The sequence below is a fragment of the Aphis gossypii genome, chromosome 1 (genome assembly GCF_020184175.1).
Source record: "Aphis gossypii isolate Hap1 chromosome 1, ASM2018417v2, whole genome shotgun sequence".
In the NCBI taxonomy this organism is placed as follows: domain Eukaryota; kingdom Metazoa; phylum Arthropoda; class Insecta; order Hemiptera; family Aphididae; genus Aphis; species Aphis gossypii.
Window position 1 is genome coordinate 47,088,011 of NC_065530.1, and position 21,870 is coordinate 47,109,880.

Genomic DNA, 21,870 nt, shown 5'->3' on the forward strand with positions numbered 1-21,870 from the left:
TACAATAATACAATGTGCTAAAAAATGTGAAGTGACGGTAGGTTGTTTTTAATATAATAGTGAATTGGCATATTATCATATAAAATTTAAAGGCAGGTAAGAATATAAAGAATATTAATCTAGAACACTTCGTTGGTTTTAATTTAATACTTTAATTTTAAAACAAATTATGAGGAATTTATAATTGAATAAAATTTTAGATTCTCTTGGACGTTAAATACTTAAATGTGTTGTTATCCGATAAAAATATGTACCTACCTACTAGGTACTTACATAGTACGTACACAAATAAACAATAAATGAAAGTTATTTTAACATACGCCTACTATATTGCAATCACTTTTATGTTTTAATTATTAACATCCTTTACCTATACTAAACATTATTTACACGCATCTATTAATACGAATTAACTTGATTCGTATTGAATCAATTTAAATTAGGGTACGTGTATAAATTTATCTCATTTATCTAGGAAAAAAGGCAATTGAAAAAAAGCAACAAGAATTTTGTATTAAATTTTCAAGTATTTTGACAGGTCCAAAAAAATTTTATTGACACTTCAAAAAAAATTCTCAGAAAAAACTTTTTTTTTGTTTTTCTCAACTTTTTTGAAAACTGTTAGAAAATGTTTACTTTTGACCTCTATAATGCACCAAGGTCCAAGGATATTTACTTTACCATCGGAAACCACCCCCAAAGTTATTAAGCATTATTTCGACTAGTTATGCTGTACTCAGACATAAAAAAACACACATCGACACATCATTGTAGAATCAATACATTCATCACTCCGTTCAGAATCTAAAAGGCATATAGGTACTGAGTGAAGCAAAAGCAATATGCAGTATAGTTCATTTTTTCCTAACACCATTGAATTAAAATAATAGATTTCTAATAATTTAGAATACATTATAAAATATATAATTGAATGCATATTGCATTTTGCTTAATATGACAACATCAATATTGCGTCAATATAAAACATAAATTTATCATACCTACAACCATTGATTAAATGCTAGTATTTATAAATTATAATCAATGTAGTAATATATTATACATTTTTATATCCTCGTTTTTGGTTTATAACTTTATAAGGCGCTTTATCCTATTTTATTGAGAATACCAATGTAAAGCATAAACTACAATAGATAGAGATTTGGAATTTTGACAATTCTTTCGTTTCGTATTATTAATACCCACTACGAAAAGATTTTGCATATTAAAAGAGTTTTTATTTAGATTTTTTCAAAAAAAATATTTTTTTGTTTGTATAGAATTGTTATTGGTTACAAAAAAATCACGAATCAGTTAAAAAATAAAATAGTTATTATAATTGGATACATTTTAAACCTGTTTTTTTATTTGGTCAAAACCATTCATTTATATAATTTCACGCTTAACACATATTTCTATAGCTAAGATCACGTTTTGATTTGTTCGATTACAATTTAGTTATAATGTTATTTTAAAACGATATTTCATGAACGTACACCATGGTGTATCTTAATATAATAATACTACTTTCTAGGGTTATTCACTATTCATATAAAATTATCTTGTATAGAATATATACTATTTAGGATATCAGCATTAATTATGTCGTATATCATGCAATTTAGTAGGGAAGACCGAGCAATTGTCTTTAAGAGGATGTCAGCGCACTGTTCTCTTTCTGACTCATCACTCATGCAAAACATAGACAAAATGCATTTACGGAGAATTATTTTTTTAAGTTTTTAAGTTATCTCAGAGTAAAATCACCCATTACAAAAACGATAGAAAATACAATTTTCGGGGGTATGACATATCGATTTGTCAAAATATTGTCTCAAAACAATTTAAACATCATTTAAATTTACAACATTTTATTTTTATATTTGAAAGTCGAATACAAGATCAAATAACAATAAAATATACAACCGATATGTGATACCCTCAAAAATACTATCTTCCATAGTTTTTGTAATAGGTGTTTTTGAACTAACATTACTCAAAAATCATAAAAAAAAAAAAACGATTTTAGGAGAAAAAATTTTATCTATGTTGTGCGTGGTCGCGTGGATTCTAAGAGAGAAATCAAATTTTGCGCCGACAATTTTACATCCTCTTAAGTTTTAAATAGATGTTGGCCATAGCACAACACTCTTGACAAAAATTTAAATAAAATAATTTAAATTTAAATAATAAATCCTATCACATAAATGCTGTGTTAATATTTATTAATACAATTATATTTTGCTATGTTCATGCAAGTATCTAAAGTAATTTATCAAGTGATTAAAAATTATTTATTTTCTTATACGAACATACTTTATTAGTTGAATAACAAATCTAAATGCACTGCAGTGCGCCAGGCTAAGTTCTAGGCGGCCAGGAATGCCAATGTATTTTTATTCTTTATACGAACTAATTCACTCAGTTTTTTTAACCTACACATATCTGGTTAGGTTAGATAAGCTTCTGAAATTTTAAACATAGATTAAGCTCAAGTACCATAGGATTCAGTAAAAAAATGAGCCTTTAATAGTAAATCTTTTCAAAAAGAGGAGAATTTTAAAATTTTCATTTTTGGTTTGGTGCTGGATTGACTGACTCATTTATCATAATAATTATAAAATATTTCCCGTTATGTTAATAAAATTATTACCTAATGTAATGAAATATTATAAGAATAAAATAATGTATAGACAATACTCCCCATTACAAACTACCACTATTTATAATTAGTATATGTATATGTAATATGTATCAGATACATAATTGTATCTGTACTTATATATATTTTTCTATAAAAAGATTTCATGTATATATTATATATATATAAATGTATAATATATTTTTTAAACCGTATTAATTCTACGCATTTACAAAATATTTTCAAATGAAATGTATATATTGAAAGGCTGAAATTAACAATTTAAAATCAATATTTAGTCCTTGAACCAAGTTTTCGAATCTATCTATACATGTTGTATAGGTGTAGCATTAATAATGTATGCCTGCATGTATACCAATATATATATACCAATATATATATATATATATAATATAGATATACCCAAATGTGTCAAATATTTTTAAAACACAGACCTTGTATATGTAGGTATAAGTACGGTTGTCATGACACACGTATGTAAAACACGTATAGTAGGTATAGCACTCGTAATAAAAAGGGTCATCCAGGATTTTTTCGTTATTATGTAGTTCAAAATAGAACTGTGCTTAACGATATTTTAAATGATTTCGAATGACTTGGCTTTGGGAAAAAGTAAGGAAATCTTTCCTCAATAGGACGTTGACCTTTGCCGTAGTGCCTTGCGTTAGTAGATCTCCCATAAGAGATCATTTGCATTCAAAAAACGTAAGTAAATATAGTTTATTGTCTTAGAGAAGTATAATAATATATTCTATCACATTGATATTTAATGAACTACACCTGATGTACCAAACTACAATTATTAATTTAAATGCAAGTGTGGATTTAGGATTTTTTATGTTGGGTATTAATTGTTTATAATTCATCATTAGGTATTTTATACTTATAAAAGTTATAATGTATAAATGTATAATAATATAACCTCGGGGTAAGTGTGGGTACATTGGAGATGAATTTTGAAATGAAGTGCTAAATTTGATATAAAGAATTTTATGCATATTTTAACACATTACATTTTTAACATTTATCATCGCACTTGATAAATAATGGTAAATAAACGAAACGTTGATACTTCAGCTCCCAAGTACCTAGAGTAAATGTAAGCCCCCTTTAAATCTAAAATTCATGATTTTATAGGTTATAATTTATATAATTAATTAAATTTCACAGATTTATTAATAGCAAGAAGTTGTTTTAAAAATTAAATTATAATTTTTAGATAGAATCTTGTGAAGAAACAGAAGATCATTGGGGGGATCGCCTTAGTCCATGCCCTTTTTGCGGTCACGAAGATAGCCCGATTTTAGCCAGAAGTCAACGATCATGCAGTGATCCTACAGTATCGGGATATTCTAGATTACCTCCAATTGTAAGTTCTTATAAATATTTTAATGTAAATCTAATAAGCTTGATAGTCACATATACCTATTGGCTATTATATTTCATTCAATTTTTTGTTTAAAAATCTCAAAAAACAAAAGTATGTTTTTCGAAAATGTTGGTATATAACCACACATATATACACTATGCAATGACCACAACAAATCAAATAAAAAAAAGCGGGCAAGTGAGTACCGCTCTGCTGTACATTAGGTGCCGTATGGATCATTATTATCTATTACAGGAGTGTTAAATTTGAATCCAATGATAGTTATCATTGTATACGAAAAACGATTCTGAACGAAGATGATTTGTCAGCCTAGGATATAATTTCTAGTGGTTGGTGAAAAACGTGGTTTAAAAAAACCAGCTTATATTAAAAAATATTTTGAAAATTAAATCACGTAAAGAAAACGCGAATCTTAATAATTGGTAAAATTTTCAAGTATCTACGACTTATAGTTTTTGAATAATAAAAAATATTTAAAATCGTTTGAGGATAAATCGTTATCGTTACGCGATTTCGTTAAAATTTAAAATTCAAACGCACTTAAAATTTTTCCTATAATGATGCTTCGAGTTTTCTCTATAGCTACTTGAAGGAAAACTTATGGAAAACTTAGTGTTGTATTTTTAATCCTTAGTTATAAACACAAAAAATTTTATGATTTTTCAACTTCAATAATTTGCAATATTCATGCTTTTGACGAATTTTTGTAAATATTTGAACTTCAAATGCTAATAAAAAAAATTTGTGCCTATGTATTCTTATAAGTTTTTAATCACTATAAGAATAACTTATGAGGAACTTTGTATTAAATTTTCAAGTATTTTGATAGGGCCAAAAAATTTTTATCGACACTTCAAAAATATTTTTTCAGAAAAATTGAAAATTTCAGTTGTCTATAAATAGCTCAAAAAAAGTCAAAATATTTTGAAATTTAAATCACGTAAAGAAAACGCGAATCTAATAACTGGTAAAATTTTCAAGTATCTACGACTTATACTTTTTGAATAATAACAAATATCAAAAATCGTTTGAGGCTAAACTGTTATTTAACGCGGTTTTTGTAAAAATTTAAATTTCAAACACTCATAAAAATTTTTTGCCTGAATCCGGTAGAGTTTTATTTACAGATATTTGAAGAAAAATGTATGGAGAACCTTGTACCAAATTTTCAAAACTTAGTTATAAAAGAAAAAAATTTTATGATTTTTCAACTTCAAAATTACTTGCAAATTTTCGCGTTTTCGACAGATTTCGTAAAAATTTGAACTAAAAACGCTTATAAAAAAAAATTGTGACTAACGATTTTTAATTTTTTTTAGCTACATTAAAAACAACTCATAAGGAACCTTGTATTAAATTTTCAAAACTTTTTGGTAATCCAAAAATTTTTTATCGACACTTTAAAAAAATTTTTCAAAAAAATCGAAAATTTCAGTGGTCTATAAATAACTCAAAAAAAGTCAAAATTTTTTGAAAATTTAACTATATACGGATATCACTGACATTAACATTTGGTGAAAATTTCAAGTATTTTCAGTGATTAGTTTTTGAATTACAACCATAAAAAAAAATCGATTTGGTCGAAAACTGGTTTTGCGTAAAAATTGCCGTTTTTTTTTCCGTCATTTTTTTTTGTTTTTCTCGATTTTTTTGAAAACTGTTGGAAAATGTTAACTTTTTACCTCTATAATGCACCAAGGATATTCACTTTTACATCGGAAACCACCCCCATAGTTTGAAATTGGAGCATTATTTCGACTAGTTATGCTGTACACAGACACAAAAAAAAAAAAAAACAAAAAAAAAAAAAAGCGGGCAAGTGAGTACCGCTCTGCTGTACATTAGGTGCCGTATGGATCATTATTATATATTATAAGAGTGTTAAATTTGAATCCAATGATAGTTATCATTGTATACGAAAAACGATTCTGAACGAAGATGATTTGTCAGCCTAGGATATAATTTCTAGTGGTTGGTGAAAAAGGTGGTTTAAAAAAACCAGCTTATATTAAAAAATATTTTGAAAATTAAATCACGTAAAGAAAACGCGAATCTTAATAACTGGTAAAATTTTCAAGTATCTACGACTTATACTTTTTGAATAATAACAAATATTTAAAATCGTTTGAGGATAAATCGTTATCGTTACGCTATTTCGTTAAAATTTAAAATTCAAACGCACTTAAAATTTTTCCTATAATGATGCTTCGAGTTTTCTCTATAGATACTTGAAGGTAAACTTATGGAAAACTTAGTGTTGTATTTTTAATCCTTAGTTATAAACACAAAAAATTTTATGATTTTTCAACTTCAAATATTTCGCAAATATTCATAATTTTGACGAATTTTCGTCAAAATTTGAACTTCAAATGCTAATAAAAAAAAATTGTGCCTATGTATTCTTATAATTTTTTAATCACTATAAGAATAACATATGAGGAACTTTGTATTAAATTTTCAAGTATTTTGATAGGGCCAAAAAATTTTTATCGACACTTCAAAAATATTTTTTCAGAAAAATTGAAAATTTCAGTTGTCTATAAATAGCTCAAAAAAAGTCAAAATATTTTGAAATTTAAATCACGTAAAGAAAACGCGAATCTTAATAACTGGTAAAATTTTCAAGTATCTACGACTTATACTTTTTGAATAATAACAAATATCAAAAATCGTTTGAGGCTAAACTGTTATTTAACGCGGTTTTTGTAAAAATTTAAATTTCAAACACTCATAAAAATTTTTTGTCTGAATCCGGTAGAGTTTTTTTTACAGATATTTGAAGAAAAATGTATGGAGAACCTTGTACCAAATTTTCAAATCTTAGTTATAAAAGAAAAAAATTTTATGATTTTTCAACTTCAAAATTACTTGCAAATTTTCGCGTTTTCGACAGATTTCGTAAAAATTTGAACTAAAAACGCTTATAAAAAAAAATTGTGACTAACGATTTTTAATTTTTTTTAGCTACATTAAAAACAACTCATAAGGAACCTTGTATTAAATTTTCAAAACTTTTTGGTCATCCAAAAATTTTTTATCGACACTTAAAAAAAAATTTCTCAAAAAAAACGAAAATTTCAGTGATCTATAAATAACTCAAAAAAAGTCAAAATTTTTTGAAAATTTAACTATATACGGATATCACTGACATTAACATTTGGTGAAAATTTCAAGTATTTTCAGTGATTAGTTTTTGAATTACAACCATAAAAAAAAATCGATTTGGTCGAAAACTGGTTTTGCGTAAAAATTGCCGTTTTTCCGTCATTTTTTTTTGTTTTTCTCGATTTTTTTGAAAACTGTTGGAAAATGTTAACTTTTTACCTCTATAATGCACCAAGGATATTCACTTTTACATCGGAAACCACCCCCATTGTTTGAAATTGGAGCATTATTTCGACTAGTTATGCTGTACACAGACACAAAAAAAAACAAAAAAAAAAAAAAAAAAAAAAAAAAAAAACATACATCATTGTAAAATCAATACATTCATCACTTCGTTCAGAATCTAAAACACACACCATTGTAAAATCAATACATTCATCACTTCGTTCAGAATCTAAAAAAAAAACATACATCATTGTAAAATCAATACATTCATCACTTCGTTCAGAATCTAAAATATTTTAATTAACTTAAATATTTTTTGAGATAGCCAATGAGTTTACTTTTAAAATACTTATACTGTTTATTTTTTAATAAACTCTTAATTTTTATAACAGTTAAATTAATTTATTATATATTTAATCTATGCTTATATAGTATTATATCAGAATTATAAACTAATAATCAATACTTATATTTTCAGAGTAATTCTAACCAGTTTCTAACGTATAGAACAACTATACCCCCTATTAATAATCAAAATCCAACTGATCAGAATTGTAGAAAAATTCAAAAAAATCTTCAAATAGAATCTAAACCTCAATATCCAACTAGACACGAAACAAGAGAAGAATTTTTGTAAGTTTTTTTTAATGCCTTTCGATTTTTGGTAGATTAACTATAGCTGACGGCATAAACTCAAAGCTTTAAATCTACAGCTAGACCGTGGGACATAATATGTTGTCCAATACTCTAGTCTCCGGTATCTTATATATTAATTTTATATTTTATATTGAATTAAAATATTTTTTTTAGACAAGAAATACGAAAAGCTCATAAAAATGAAAATTTTATGACCGTTCAACGTTTTTATATGAGATTGTTTGATTCATTTAGCGAGATTTGTGCACTTTTTAAGGTAGTATTGTTTTTTATATAATTAGAATTGAATTAAAATTATTTTTTCTAACTGTTCTACAATTTTTAGATCAATCCAAATCAATCAGGAGCTAAACTAGATGACCCTGATATTCATTTAGAGTTTGTCTATGCTATAAATGATGCTCTCAAAGATTTGGTATAATATTATAATAGCTAAACTTTAAAGTATAAATATATTTCTAAAAATTTTAAATTATTTAATTATTACAGTCTAGTGGAATTCACAAAACCGTTTTAAAGTCAATAATAAATGCATTACTAGAGAATAATAAAAAGTAAGAATTTGCATACCTACTGTAACTACATTAACATAATATACAATAATAATATCACACATAAAATCATTGTTCATTAATCATTAGTAATATTGTAGATGATAATAGCGATTTTTTTGTTGATTGTATACCTATAATTACTGTTAATATATTTTTTTATTTTCATAAAAAAGTTAAATAATAAATTAAAAAATAATTCTTAGAGTTAAATCAATATACATGCGTCATGCATGCTTATTATAAGCAGAGCTTGATACATTTATTTGGAGGAACTGAAGCCCAAGCTCTATTTTTTATTAATAAACTATATATTTATTATTTTTCATGAATAAAATAAAATTTATATATAGAAAAAAAAAATAGAATAAAACTTGGGATGGTGGGTGAAAATTTTATATTTAGGGTGGCTTAACTATATCATGTCTCAGTTTCAATAATGTTGTTCATTGCAGTGTAATATATTTGATTTACGATGACATAGGTATAATTTTTAATTTTCGTTTACTTAAATATTTAATAAAATGTGTACCTATATTTTTTTCAGTCTTTATGAGAAAGATGAAGTCAGAGCTTTGTTTGTATTACTACAATGTCCAGTTTTTGGAACTCAGTCAAGTGCTCCAATATTTGCACATTTATTAAACTATATTGCTCAATTAAACAAAGATGATCACCAACTATTAGTACATTGGTTCAGGATGTAAGTATTGATTTCTTAATATACACTTAAAATTTAATTGAGCCTTAAATAGCTCTAAATACTAAAAATATATTATTAAAATTGGTCAATTTATTAATTTTTTTTTTAAATAATCCTTTTTCTTAATTATATATACATCAGTTATATTATGTTATGTTAGTGGTAATGATTGAATTTTTTTATCTTGTTGCTTCTTATTGGATTGTGCAGTTATTTGGTCATTAACATATAAACTTTCTGTTATTATTTTTATTAATTGTTTTCTCATCTCAGGATTCTTTTCAATTTGCTTGGCGATAGCGTCCACATCCATTTTAATTTGTTTTGGGTCTTCATTGCTCCTCCCCCTTAGTTGTTGAAATCCTGAGAATTGTTGTTGAAACTGATCATCATTATATTGTTGGTTACCATTTAATTGTTGTCTATACGGCAGGAACTTATCGTACATAATCTGTTCTGAAGCTTTAAGCTGTGAACTTTCTTCAGAACTTCTGTATGGTCCATTATTACCAGTATTGAAAGTGGCAATCTGTTGTCCATAAGATTTTCCCCGACTTATTGGTCCTAATTCGTTATATGATGGCAATGACGAAAAGCTTAATGAAGAAGTTGGCGTTGAGTAGCCAATTGAACCAGGAGCGGAGTATCTGTACAAATCTTTAGCGGAAGACATTAAAGGGTAACGGTATGGAGTTGAACCACGTAATGATGAGTAACTCGGCGAATTTGGTGTAGATAGACCTGATTCATAAGGTGCAACACTAGGCCTGGGTCCTGCTGATTTATACTGTCCACTTGGTTGTGCAACGTTGATTCCTGGCCCGTATGTACTAGGATACGATGATCCCGTAAAACCGTATGGAGAGCCTGTTCCTAGTTCACAAATACTGTGACCATTACTGGCATGCTGTTCATATTGATCAGGTAAGTGAATGGTTGATGCATGAGACACTGGTTGACGAATAAAATGTTTAGTAGGCTTATGGTAAATAGGTTGGTTAACAACGTGTTTTTGATATCCATGGTAAGATGGGCCAAGACCAATATGTTCAGTGAAAAGTGGTTTATGTATGACTTGTTGGACTTCCGAAATAACAGGTTTATTTACAATTTCTTGTACTTCTGTAATTATTGGTTTGTGAATGACTTCTTGTAATTCTGTAACGACGGGCTTATGAATTATTTGTTGGGCAATGCCACCTTGACAAGGGATAGCACTGGAATAAGACGTTGGCATTACTGAGGGTAGTGAATAATCACATGGTTCTGATTGCCCATATGATTCAGACAATCCATAATATGATCCCGATAATCCATTTGCCCCTGAATATCCATATGATCCGGGTCTTAACCCGTATGATGCTAACGGGTATGAAGAAGAAACTGATGATTCGAATGGACTATATGATTCTGATCCTAACCCATATGACCTATAAGCTACTGAAGGATATTCAGAAGCACCTGATCTGTACTGCTCATTTTCCGAATTAACTGGATTACTTGAATCAATGTTATGAAGGCTAGTTAATTGAGATGAGTATGCAGATGGATTAACCTGGTTGATAGTAGAATCATATGCGAGTCTGAAAATATTTCAAAACATAATATATAAAAACAGGTAGAAAGTTTAAACACATAATATTGTAGTGTATATTATATTATTATAATTTATAATATTATATATATTTACTATAAAAAGTATATTATAGATCATTTCTATAGGTAGATATTTATAAATAATGATTTGTATTTAAAATTACATTAAAAAAAAAATATTTATAAAAAAAATTGGTTTTTACAATTTAATATACTATTATAAGCTAAATTATCATAGTACGTAGGTATAAGTATAAATAAGTACTATCTATAGCAGGCACCGGCAACCTGCGGCCCTCCAAATATATTTCACGGTGTTGAAAATTTCAATTTTATAGCTTAAATTGTTATAAATAATATTTAATCATGACTATTATATAACAAAAACTTTTAAATTTTCTCTACTATAATGTATTTAATTAAAAATTAGTTAATAAGGACAACCGCAATGTTATACACATGTCACATAATATGATTGTTACTATTTAGTTGTAATTAATATATTAGTATTATATGTTTTTTTTTTTTTTTTTTTTTTTTTGAAATATATACAATCTGTATTTAACTATACAATAAGTAATATTGATGATTTATATACAAAACTGGACGGCTTGATAGAAGGGAGTGTCCAAACAACACTACTTCAATTATTATAGTATTATATGTTAAAATTATAATTTTTAATATTTTAATTTTGTATGCGGCCCTCCATAAAAAGACTGAAACAAATTATGGCCCGAATAGGTAAAAAGGTTGCCGACCTCTGATCTAAAGTACTATCTATACTCAATGGTATAAGGTAAAACTAATAAAATTATTATTATTACTATAATCAAGTATTATTTTTTTTTTTTTTTTTGTTCTGTACGATACCGTGGAAAGTAATAGATGTATGTACTTAAATAAGTATTTTAAAAAAGATAATATAAAGATTAATATTTTAATTTTATTTATGTCATGTACACCACCTCGTTATCTTGGTCTGGATTCTCCCCTGATAGTTATCTATTGTAAAACTAAATACTATGTCTATTACCTATATATTACTATACTTATTAGTTATTAATTATTATTATTATAAGCAAACTTAATTTAGAAATGCAAACAGTTGTCCCAAAAGTTCCGTATCACCTTTAATATCTCCTTGACAAATCAATACTTTTAAATGTAATTTTTAAATCACTATATTTAAATTTGTTTTTACATAATATAAAATTCTAATTTTCAAAATCTCAAAATTAAAAAAAAAATGTATGCAGGTCAGTTTTCAACCTATATTTTTAAGATTTTCTGGATAATATATTTTAAAATACTTAGTTTTTAAAAAAATATTTAAGTTTAATGAAAGTTGATCAAGTTAAAACAAATTAATTTTTGGTTTCGTAAAAATAATATTTATGTTAGTCACGAAGCATAAATTGTACGCTTTAATTAATCTCGATTCGAACGCGGATTTTTTATGCAGGCAATCAGTTAGTATCTTATTAATAGTGGAGCTTTTAGTCGAGATTAAAATAATTAATAATTAAAACTCCAAATACAATAGATTTAATCTTTATTGTTAATTAGTAAATGTTTTTTAATAGTTACAGAAACTCGAAAATAATATAGATACCTAGGTATATCTTTTTTTATAAATGTTCGAAAATGATCCATCCTCCCAATTATTTGTAATAGCTGGTACGCATAATTTTTGGACCCAGGCTTTCTTAACATTTTTCTCCTTTATGGTGTGATCTACATTTATTGTACTATTTAGTCTACCAAACCTATTTCGCACATTAATTATTATTATTAATTACCTTAGAAGTTAGAATCAAAATTAAGTTATGAATCAATGAAATAACTCAATACTACATTAACTACGTAATATGGTCCATTTTCATTCAATTTTAAAACAGTTTAAAAAATATAATAAAAAATAGCTGTCTTGAAAACCAAGAGATGGAGATTAAAAATAAGTAATAGTTATGAATCACAACTTGTGATACTACAACTACATAATACATAATTTACCAACTATGATCTAATTGGTCTATACTCTATACTCTATGTTAAGTATAGTTTTGTATAATTATATTAGTTACTATAAGTAAAGCTATAAAGTTATAGTTATTTAATAAATGTCGACGTATTAATTGTATATTATTATAGTTTTAAAAATTTAATAGCTATATAATATTACATTATATATTCCTACCAAGTACGGCTACCAAAATAACTATAACTAATTTATTAAATGTTATGTTGAGTAATAATTACCTTGGTTTATTATCATCTGTGGTTTTTATTTCATCGGATTTTGATTCATTATTCTCATTTGATTCAGAAGAAACCTGACCTATTGGAGATATTTTATCATTACGTTCTACTTTGTGATTCGATATAACAGGCTCGTTTTTGGAGCTAAGCGATGTAGGCAGTTGTTCTGATTTTTTGTCTTCATCCATTGGTTTGGCTATTGCCACGGCACAAACTAAAGAAAAACACAATAAAAACTTCATGATGACACTTTCAACTAATTTACTGTCAAATGGTATGTCGAATGTTAGAATGGATCAGAAATGAATGACAATATTAATAGTCCACGCTGGGATATAAGTAGGCATTCGGTCAAATGCATAGTCAGCAATATAAGCAATACGCAATAGTGAAGAAATTACAATAGCGTATTCAATATTGGTGTTTATCCGTTTAGGTATTTAATAATATAAAATGGATAAATGAAAATAAAACTATAGTGGTTGTTTAAATAATAAATATAATATGTAGATTCAATTATCAATGATTCCATCATTTACTTGCTGTGTATATTTTTGAAAAACCTTAATAATTATAAAAGTAACCTTTATAAATAGGTACAGTATGTATATAATTTATGAATGTTATTTTTACATTTTAACTGGAACAAGAAAACTCTTTTGGATTTTTTTATTAATCCTGCACAGTGCATATTTAATTTAAAAATATTCTGTACAGATAATTATTTATTTGTGTACTTTATTTAATCAATTTACTTTTAAACCATCAAATATAATTATAGGTAGTTTAAAAAATGCCATACAAATTTAAAATACATAATAATTTAATAAAATGTTAGTATCCATTTAAGATTCATTTAAATTTATCGTATATTATACATTCATTTTATTAACCAGTAGATATATATTTTGATTAAACCTAAATAAAATATTTTCAAGCTATTTATTTATTTTTTTTTGTAATCACGTGTATACAATTTATCTAAGCTAATATAGGTAATTTTTAAATTTTGAATCAATAGATTGGAACTGGATAAATTAAGGTCATTAATAAGATATATTATGCAATTTATAACTTTACGGCAATTTTCTCCAAATGACAAATCTTTACCACCTTTAGGAAAGACACTTTGGTGGATACCATCAGCCACGAAAATTCTAGCATTAATAAGTAAGTTGGAAACGCATTTGTTATAAATATTAAAACAATCATTATATGTAAAATATTAATTTAAAAACATTAATTATATTAAACTAATTAAATGGCAATATTTTAGAGTTACTTAAAATGTATTCTAGATGCAGCAAACAAATTAGGAACCGAACTATTACATTTTACTGAACTATATAACTCTGCTTTGGATCACATTGATTTAATGCGTGATTATTACAATTGGCAAAGTTTTAGACCGTATGAATGTTTTTCTTATTGCCAATATCCATTTATTCTGAGCATTGTTGCAAAGAGAATCATACTTACTAAAGATTCAGAACAGCAAATGATTCTCAATGCTAGAAAGTCATTGGTATCTAAAGTTGCAAGAAGACAGACACCTAATATCGATATATTCTTTTTAAATATAAACATCAGAAGATCACATTTGGTACAGGATTCATTAAATGAGGTAAAAAAAATATATTTTTGAACCTTCAAAATCCTAATTATATCTCTCGAAAATCTTGATAAAATATTTTCAATCTCTATATTCTTTTATTAAATATTTAAATTTGTCACTTTGGGTAAACATTTTTGCAGCTTGTATTAGTTGTATTATACTTAGTCAAGCTTTATAAAAATATAAGTTTTTATTGGTATATCTATAATCATGCTTACATAATAAATACAGTGAAACTCCTATATTTAACGGTCTCACGTTGAACAAAAAAAAAGAAGAATTTGTTAAATAAAATTAACGCATAATTAACATAATGAAGGTCATGGTTCTCAAAAATAATTCGCTAAATAGAAGTTCGTTATATGGAAGTTTCACTATAATTATATATGTACCACATATTCAATATTACGTATACGGTATTTTCACTTATATTTCACATATTTACTTTATTAAAATTATTTTTAATGTCTTATCAACTATTATTTGTTTTCAAATGTTTATGTAAACAGTTAAAGAATGCAAATTTGTAATCACTTAAGATTTTGACTTCTAAAATAAATAAAAAAATTGTTTAATTAAAAATTATAAGCTAAATATATAATGATGACCTATATTATACTTACTCCTATCGCTGCAATTATTATTTTTGTTACGTTTTTATTTTGTTTCGGTTTGTATTTCCGACGTATATCCGTATGTATATGTTGATTTATTAGAGTCCGGAAAAAACCAAAATATGTTCCTTCCTAGTAAAAAAATTGATTCATTTAATGTCGTGTTTTGATTTGAAACGAATAGTTCATTATAATTTTTAATTTTATAAATATTTTTTACTATAGTTAATAGTATAAAATCGTTTTTTATAGTTAAAAAACGAAGGGGTAGTTATATATAATTTACATTTATTAACTTTTAAATAAATATAATATCATTTGGTATTAATTACAATAAATCAATAATTAATATTAACGTGTAAAGGGGAAAGATATTTTTGATTACCATGCCTGGTAGTCTTTATATTAAATGTGTCTACTACTATTACCTATACTTACTGCATTACCTACTGTGTGTTTTAGACTTAAGTCTATATCAAAGTATAATTATATAAATAATTTATTTATAATACAATTTATTATTGAGTGTATTGAGTACTCCTAAAAGTATAAAAATATTTTATCTATACACAAAAAAAAAATAATACGAAAAAAGCAACAAGCTTATTATTGTTATAATGGAATAGCAAAATCAATTGTTTTATTTTGCTATTGAGGACAATCAAATCATCTATTTATATTTTAATTTAATTACCAATTATATTTTATTTTTACATTTTAAATTTAAAAATTAGACCGAAATGGATAAACATTAAAAATAATTTTATGGCAATTCCGTTTTTATTATTTGTTAAATTTTATGTTGAAGTTAAGTATGGTATTAATTTTGTTTTTAAACTACACAACACATTGACACATACCCACTAATAATATTTATAATTAATTATTGCCGAACATTAGTTAGGCTTACAGTAGGTACATATAAAATCTAGTTACTGATTTCAAAGTTATTTTTATCAATAAGACGGCCTGCCGAATATTTACTTAGAGTGTTTCTCGGATTTTGAAGTATTTACTATTTTAGTGTAAAAATTAATAAATAATAATTAGGTATTAACTATAGAAATTAAAAATTGAGACAGTCAACACTCAATGGAAAATTTCTCCTATAGTCTGCAAGATAGTATATATTATATAAAAAATAATATGTATTAATTATTATTATTATTGATTTATTATAAGCAATTTATAAACGTGTTTCAGATTGCTTTCAAACAAAAAGATTTAAAGAAAAAGTTAAAAGTGACATTCGCTGGGGAACCAGGATTGGACATGGGTGGTCTGACTAAGGAATGGTTTTTACTTCTTATCCGTGAGATATTTCATGCCGATTATGGGATGTTTGTGTATTATTCACACTCCCGATGCTACTGGTTTTGCACCGGGCAGACGGACCACACGAACCTCCGCGAATACAACCTAATCGGCGTACTGATGGGACTAGCAGTGTATAATTCCATTATACTGGACTTGAGTTTTCCAGGAATTTGTTACAGAAAACTTTTATCGCCACCAGTCGTACCCACAGTCAACGATGATAGCGTGGGCGTTGTCGAAAACCCCACGTTAGACGACTTGAACGAGATCATGCCAGTTTAGTACTTTATATTTAGTACTATAATACTATATTTATATGTAATCATTTTAACCATTATAGGTTATAATTATATCAAATTATTATAGCACTTCTCCCTCAGTGGTATCAACAATATCTATATAATAATAATATATTCAAATTTAAAATACCATATGAAATCTCCTGAATTCTACGATCGACCATAATGAAGAAGAGATTCAAACACTCAATGTACTGATTTTAATAAATATAAAAAAATTTTAAAAATCAAAAATTCTTCAGTTTTACCGGAAAAAGTTTATAGACTTCTTTAGCTAGGTATTGGACTGGGTAAAATAATAAAATTATTAACAGGAATCCGCTTTGATGTAGGTACCTATATACGTTTAGAGACTGAGTGTACCGTATCATTATAATAAGTCACTGTAATTCAAATGTATTACGTTTATTAAATTTTAAAAAATACTTATAAAAAATATTGATATCGACTATACACTTATACTGTAAATACATATAAATGTGATAAAGAAATAAATAGTTTAAAATTAATCTTAACATTTTAAAAATTTAACTGTGCATAGAGAATAATAATAATATACGTAGTAGCAAAATATTTAGTGTATAAATTTTATATATTAGATTAATATTTTTTATATTACAACAAAATAACTTGATTTAATATATAAAATAAACTAACGCTATTTTTAGTTTAAACATCAAATTTTAACGAAATTTTAACTTAAAATGTCTATAAAACAATTATGTCTTTATATAGTTCATAATTTAAGTTAATTATGGTCAGATCTAAAAAAAATATCAACAACACTATACAATATTATCAAAATCATAATAATGTCAAAGTAAAAAACCTATAATGAAACTAATTGATCTACTTAAAAAGTGTAGAAGCTTGCATTCAATGAAACTTATAAATAAGCTAATATAATTATAATAACTATTCTAGTTTTCAGTACAGCATGTGAAAGAATTTTTTCTTGTCTCAGACGATTGTAAAACTATATGAAGATTTGAATGGCAAATTATCGTCTAGTTAATTTGATTTCAATAAGTGTAGAAAAAAATGTCCAATAACTTAGACTTAGATATTATTTTGCAGTTCTTTTTTGGATATTACAAAAACCAGAAATTAATTTTTATTGAACTGTTTAGTATTTATACGCTTATAATATTGTATTGTTATTGTTTTATACTTAAATATAACGAGTGCTTTTTTTAAATAAATTAAGATTACTTTAAAATTATTTTTGATTAGTATTAAGATATGAAAATATTTTTTTTAACCAACTAAAGGTAAATTTTAAATTATTAAGTTTCTCTATATGAGATTTTGCCCAAGGGGCCTGGAAAGTATGAATAAGAAGTTTTCTATAGATTTTACATGTTTCTTTTAGAAAACAAATTATAAAAGATATAAAATAGCTCAAAATTGTTGGTTCCCTAATAAAAATCTACTGGTTAAGTGCTTGATCTATTAAACTTCAAAATATTAAACCATATATAAATACAAATAAAAATATTCAATAATATATTTACTATAATATTTTTGTTTAACTATAGTCTATAACTTAATCTCCAACATACCTATACCTACTTATTTAATCTACGAGTATAAAGGTGAATATTAATTATAGCTAGTATAGCTAGCACATTATGATATACTTATTGGTTTTACTTAATAACCATATACATTATTATTGTTTTTTATATACATTATTTAGTGTTATTTTAAGAATAATATGGTATTTTAATATATCATTTATTATAATTGCCGAGGTTTAATTTCAGGATGTAGCCAGTGGCTTACGACATCTTCTTGAATACGAAGGAAACGTTCAAGAAGATATGGGACTTACATTTCAGGTAAACAATATTTTTATACCTACTTATAAGTTATAAATTATTATACTCATTTTTAAATATTTCAAATTAAGCGATTTAAGTAAAAACAATTGTATAATTTTTAAATAATTCAAAATAAGTAGATGACTATAGTTATTCCTAATAGTTAGAGGTGCATGGTGCATATATGATTGAACTTTAAAATATAGTGTAAACTATAGATATTAATTTATAAATATGATACATATTATTGGTACCCATATAAATATATATATATATATATTTATTTTTTTATTAAAACATAACTCCGTGTTAATTATTTAACGAACATTATTTTACATTGTTGCATTATTATTTATTAAATTTTATTATAAAAAATATATATTATTGATAATACTTATATAATTAATTTATGTTAAAATATAAATTAGGTATCATTAGAGGAACATAAGACACCTAAGACCCACAAACTAAAACCAAATGGAGAAAATATACCAGTTACGAATGAAAGTCGTGAAGAGTATGTAAACTTATACCTGAACTGGATACTGAATTTATCCATTTACGAACAGTTCCGGGCATTTTACTTTGGATTTCACAGCGTATGCGCTTCAAATGCTTTAATTGCAAGTGTTCCATTCATACAATATTATTACATACTTCTATTAATTGATTAGTGAAATATGTGTTGTCAGTCTTCTTGAGAAATAATAATATTATTATTGTACAGATGCTGAGACCAGAAGAAGTCGAATTGTTAGTCTGTGGCACGGATGCATTAGATTTGAACGAACTACGCAAAGCCACCGAATACGATGGATATAAACCGGACGACAGTATTATTTGGTGAGTAACTATAGTAGGTAGGTACCTAATATATTAAAAACTTATTGATATGTATGATCAAATATTTATTCTCAGAAATTAAAATTTAAAATTTATAATTATTTATACATTTCATCGCTCTTCATTTATGTATAGCGGCTTTTGGAATGTTATCGAATCGTTATCGAACGATCAAAAGCGGAAATTCTTACTGTTCGTCACTGGAAGCGATCGTGTGCCAGTTGGTGGCATGGGAGACATGAATTTCAAAATAACTAGAGGTCCTAATAGATCTGATTACTTGCCCGAAGCGCATACATGTTTTAATCAGTTAGTATTACCGCAATATTCAGATCACAATCGACTTAAAGAGAAACTAGTGACTGCCATACTAAACGCTGAAGGATTTGGAATGGAATAATAATGTATAGTATAGGTACTTATTGTCAATTAGTTACAAATATCTATATCTATGTATAAGCATAGTAAGTACAGGAATATAGGATGATTTACCAAGCCAGTTCACTCTCTTTTTTCTCAATAGATATTGCAGTTATTTAAAATTCGATTTTAAGACTTTTTAAATAAGTGTAGGTACATTATTTTCATCGATTTGTTGTAATAGGCATACAAGTGTCTATAGATATAAATGTCTAATAAGGAGTGTCTCGTAGAGATATAAACTTCTATACATTTCGAATAAGAAACCCCTTTTAGGGACGTTGCGTTCGTAACCAAGAGAGGGGTCCGGGTCTGAACCCCCATTGATTGACAGAATTTAAAATTCAAATTTAAAGTTAAAAAACCTTACTTTTTACATGTTAAAGTGTCCCCTCTTTAAACAATTCCTGGGTACCTCTTGTGTGGGTCTTTCGTTCAATAAATTATTTAAGGGGATAATTTTTCTGAAAATGTTATATCGATATCAAAATTTAAAAAAATATTGTTTGAGTTATTTTACTTTTAGTACCTACCAAAGATAATATAAGTTCATTTAGGTTCACGGTTTCAGAAGGTTTTAATCTATAAACATGTATAATTTATAAAAATAGAAAATGGAATAAATATAATAAATACAAGATCCAATATAAATAATATCTATTTTGTATTTTTATAAAACCATTTGTTCTATAATTCTTAGTAATCTTAGTATATAAATAGTGAACAAAGATAAGATATAGTACAAATATTTTGATAACTGAGAAACGGCTCATTCGAGTTTTGTACTAGGTAGGTACCTATATATCAAAATTTATTATTTACTGAGTAAGTAAAAAAGTAAAAAATGTTCATTTTAAAATCATATAAGTGTATATTGCTAAAGGATAACCTTTGGTACGAAAAATGAAAATATCAATAATTTGAAAATAGGTAAAAAATAAAATAGTCTTATAGTGAAATTAAAAATTTTAAAAATCAGAATTTGAACAAATCTATTATTAAAGGAAAAATGGGATTGATCATGCTTGGTGAATCACTGAATATTTTAGTATATTATACTTAAAAAAAACAAAGTTTTAATTATTTGTTTTCAATTTCAACTACGATATAGTTGATAAGTATTAGGTATCGATAAAGTTAATAATATACCTATAGGTACTATACTTATGTATTTTTCCATTAAGTTCTTCACCATACAAAATATATGTACCTGTACGCTATTGAGTGGTAGGCCAGCTTATAAATATATTATAATATATATTATTATTGTATCTTAATGCAAATACATTTATGTGCTTATTAATTATTTCATTAGTTCAATCAACAAATATCGTAAATCTCTATACTTTACATTTTACAACTGAAATAAAACATTCGAACATTATTCTTTGAATTGTAAACAATGAACGTTTGTCGTTCGGTATTTTATTTATTAAACATTCAACTGTTTATAAAGACGTATTGCTGTTACCACTTATTCAATAACTGTCAAGTTAGATGTTAATCCATCATCTATCTTTTATAAAGCTAATAAATTAGATATGTATTAGTGTATTACCTATATTGTATAAACTATACACATTAAATGATAATAATATATTGGCAACAAGTAGGTATACAATATATTATTTCAGTGATTTTCAAAACAAAAAAGATGGGCAAATGGATACTGATCTGCTGTACTTATGTACAGTATTAGTATGTGTCGAATGGGTTACTGTTAATGGAATAGTTTGAATTAGGTAGGTAATTTAAAAATAAATTAAAACACAAAATAATTTGAATTCA

At 25.8% G+C, this 21,870-nt stretch overlaps 2 protein-coding genes across 2 annotated transcripts; one reads left to right on the top strand and one right to left on the bottom strand.

The window, feature by feature from the left end:
- The first annotated feature begins 3,133 nt into the window (after nt 1–3,133).
- On the top strand, nt 3,134–21,539 carry LOC114122891 (probable E3 ubiquitin-protein ligase HECTD2). The gene is made up of 14 exons (XM_027985680.2): nt 3,134–3,367; nt 3,882–4,031; nt 7,861–8,015; nt 8,193–8,295; nt 8,365–8,454; nt 8,529–8,593; nt 9,138–9,293; nt 14,173–14,321; nt 14,450–14,775; nt 16,584–16,973; nt 18,763–18,837; nt 19,248–19,442; nt 19,547–19,662; nt 19,798–21,539. The coding sequence occupies exons 1-14, from the start codon at nt 3,254–3,256 to the stop codon at nt 20,060–20,062; spliced, it is 2,349 nt and encodes a 782-aa protein (XP_027841481.2). The 5' UTR covers nt 3,134–3,253; the 3' UTR covers nt 20,063–21,539.
- On the bottom strand, nt 9,361–13,540 carry LOC114122892 (uncharacterized). The gene is made up of 2 exons (XM_027985681.2): nt 13,152–13,540; nt 9,361–10,876 (listed from the first exon to the last, which is right to left on the bottom strand). Exons 1-2 carry the CDS (start codon nt 13,391–13,393, stop codon nt 9,445–9,447), a joined length of 1,674 nt encoding a protein of 557 aa, XP_027841482.2. The 5' UTR covers nt 13,394–13,540; the 3' UTR covers nt 9,361–9,444.
- Nucleotides 21,540–21,870: the final 331 nt, after the last annotated feature.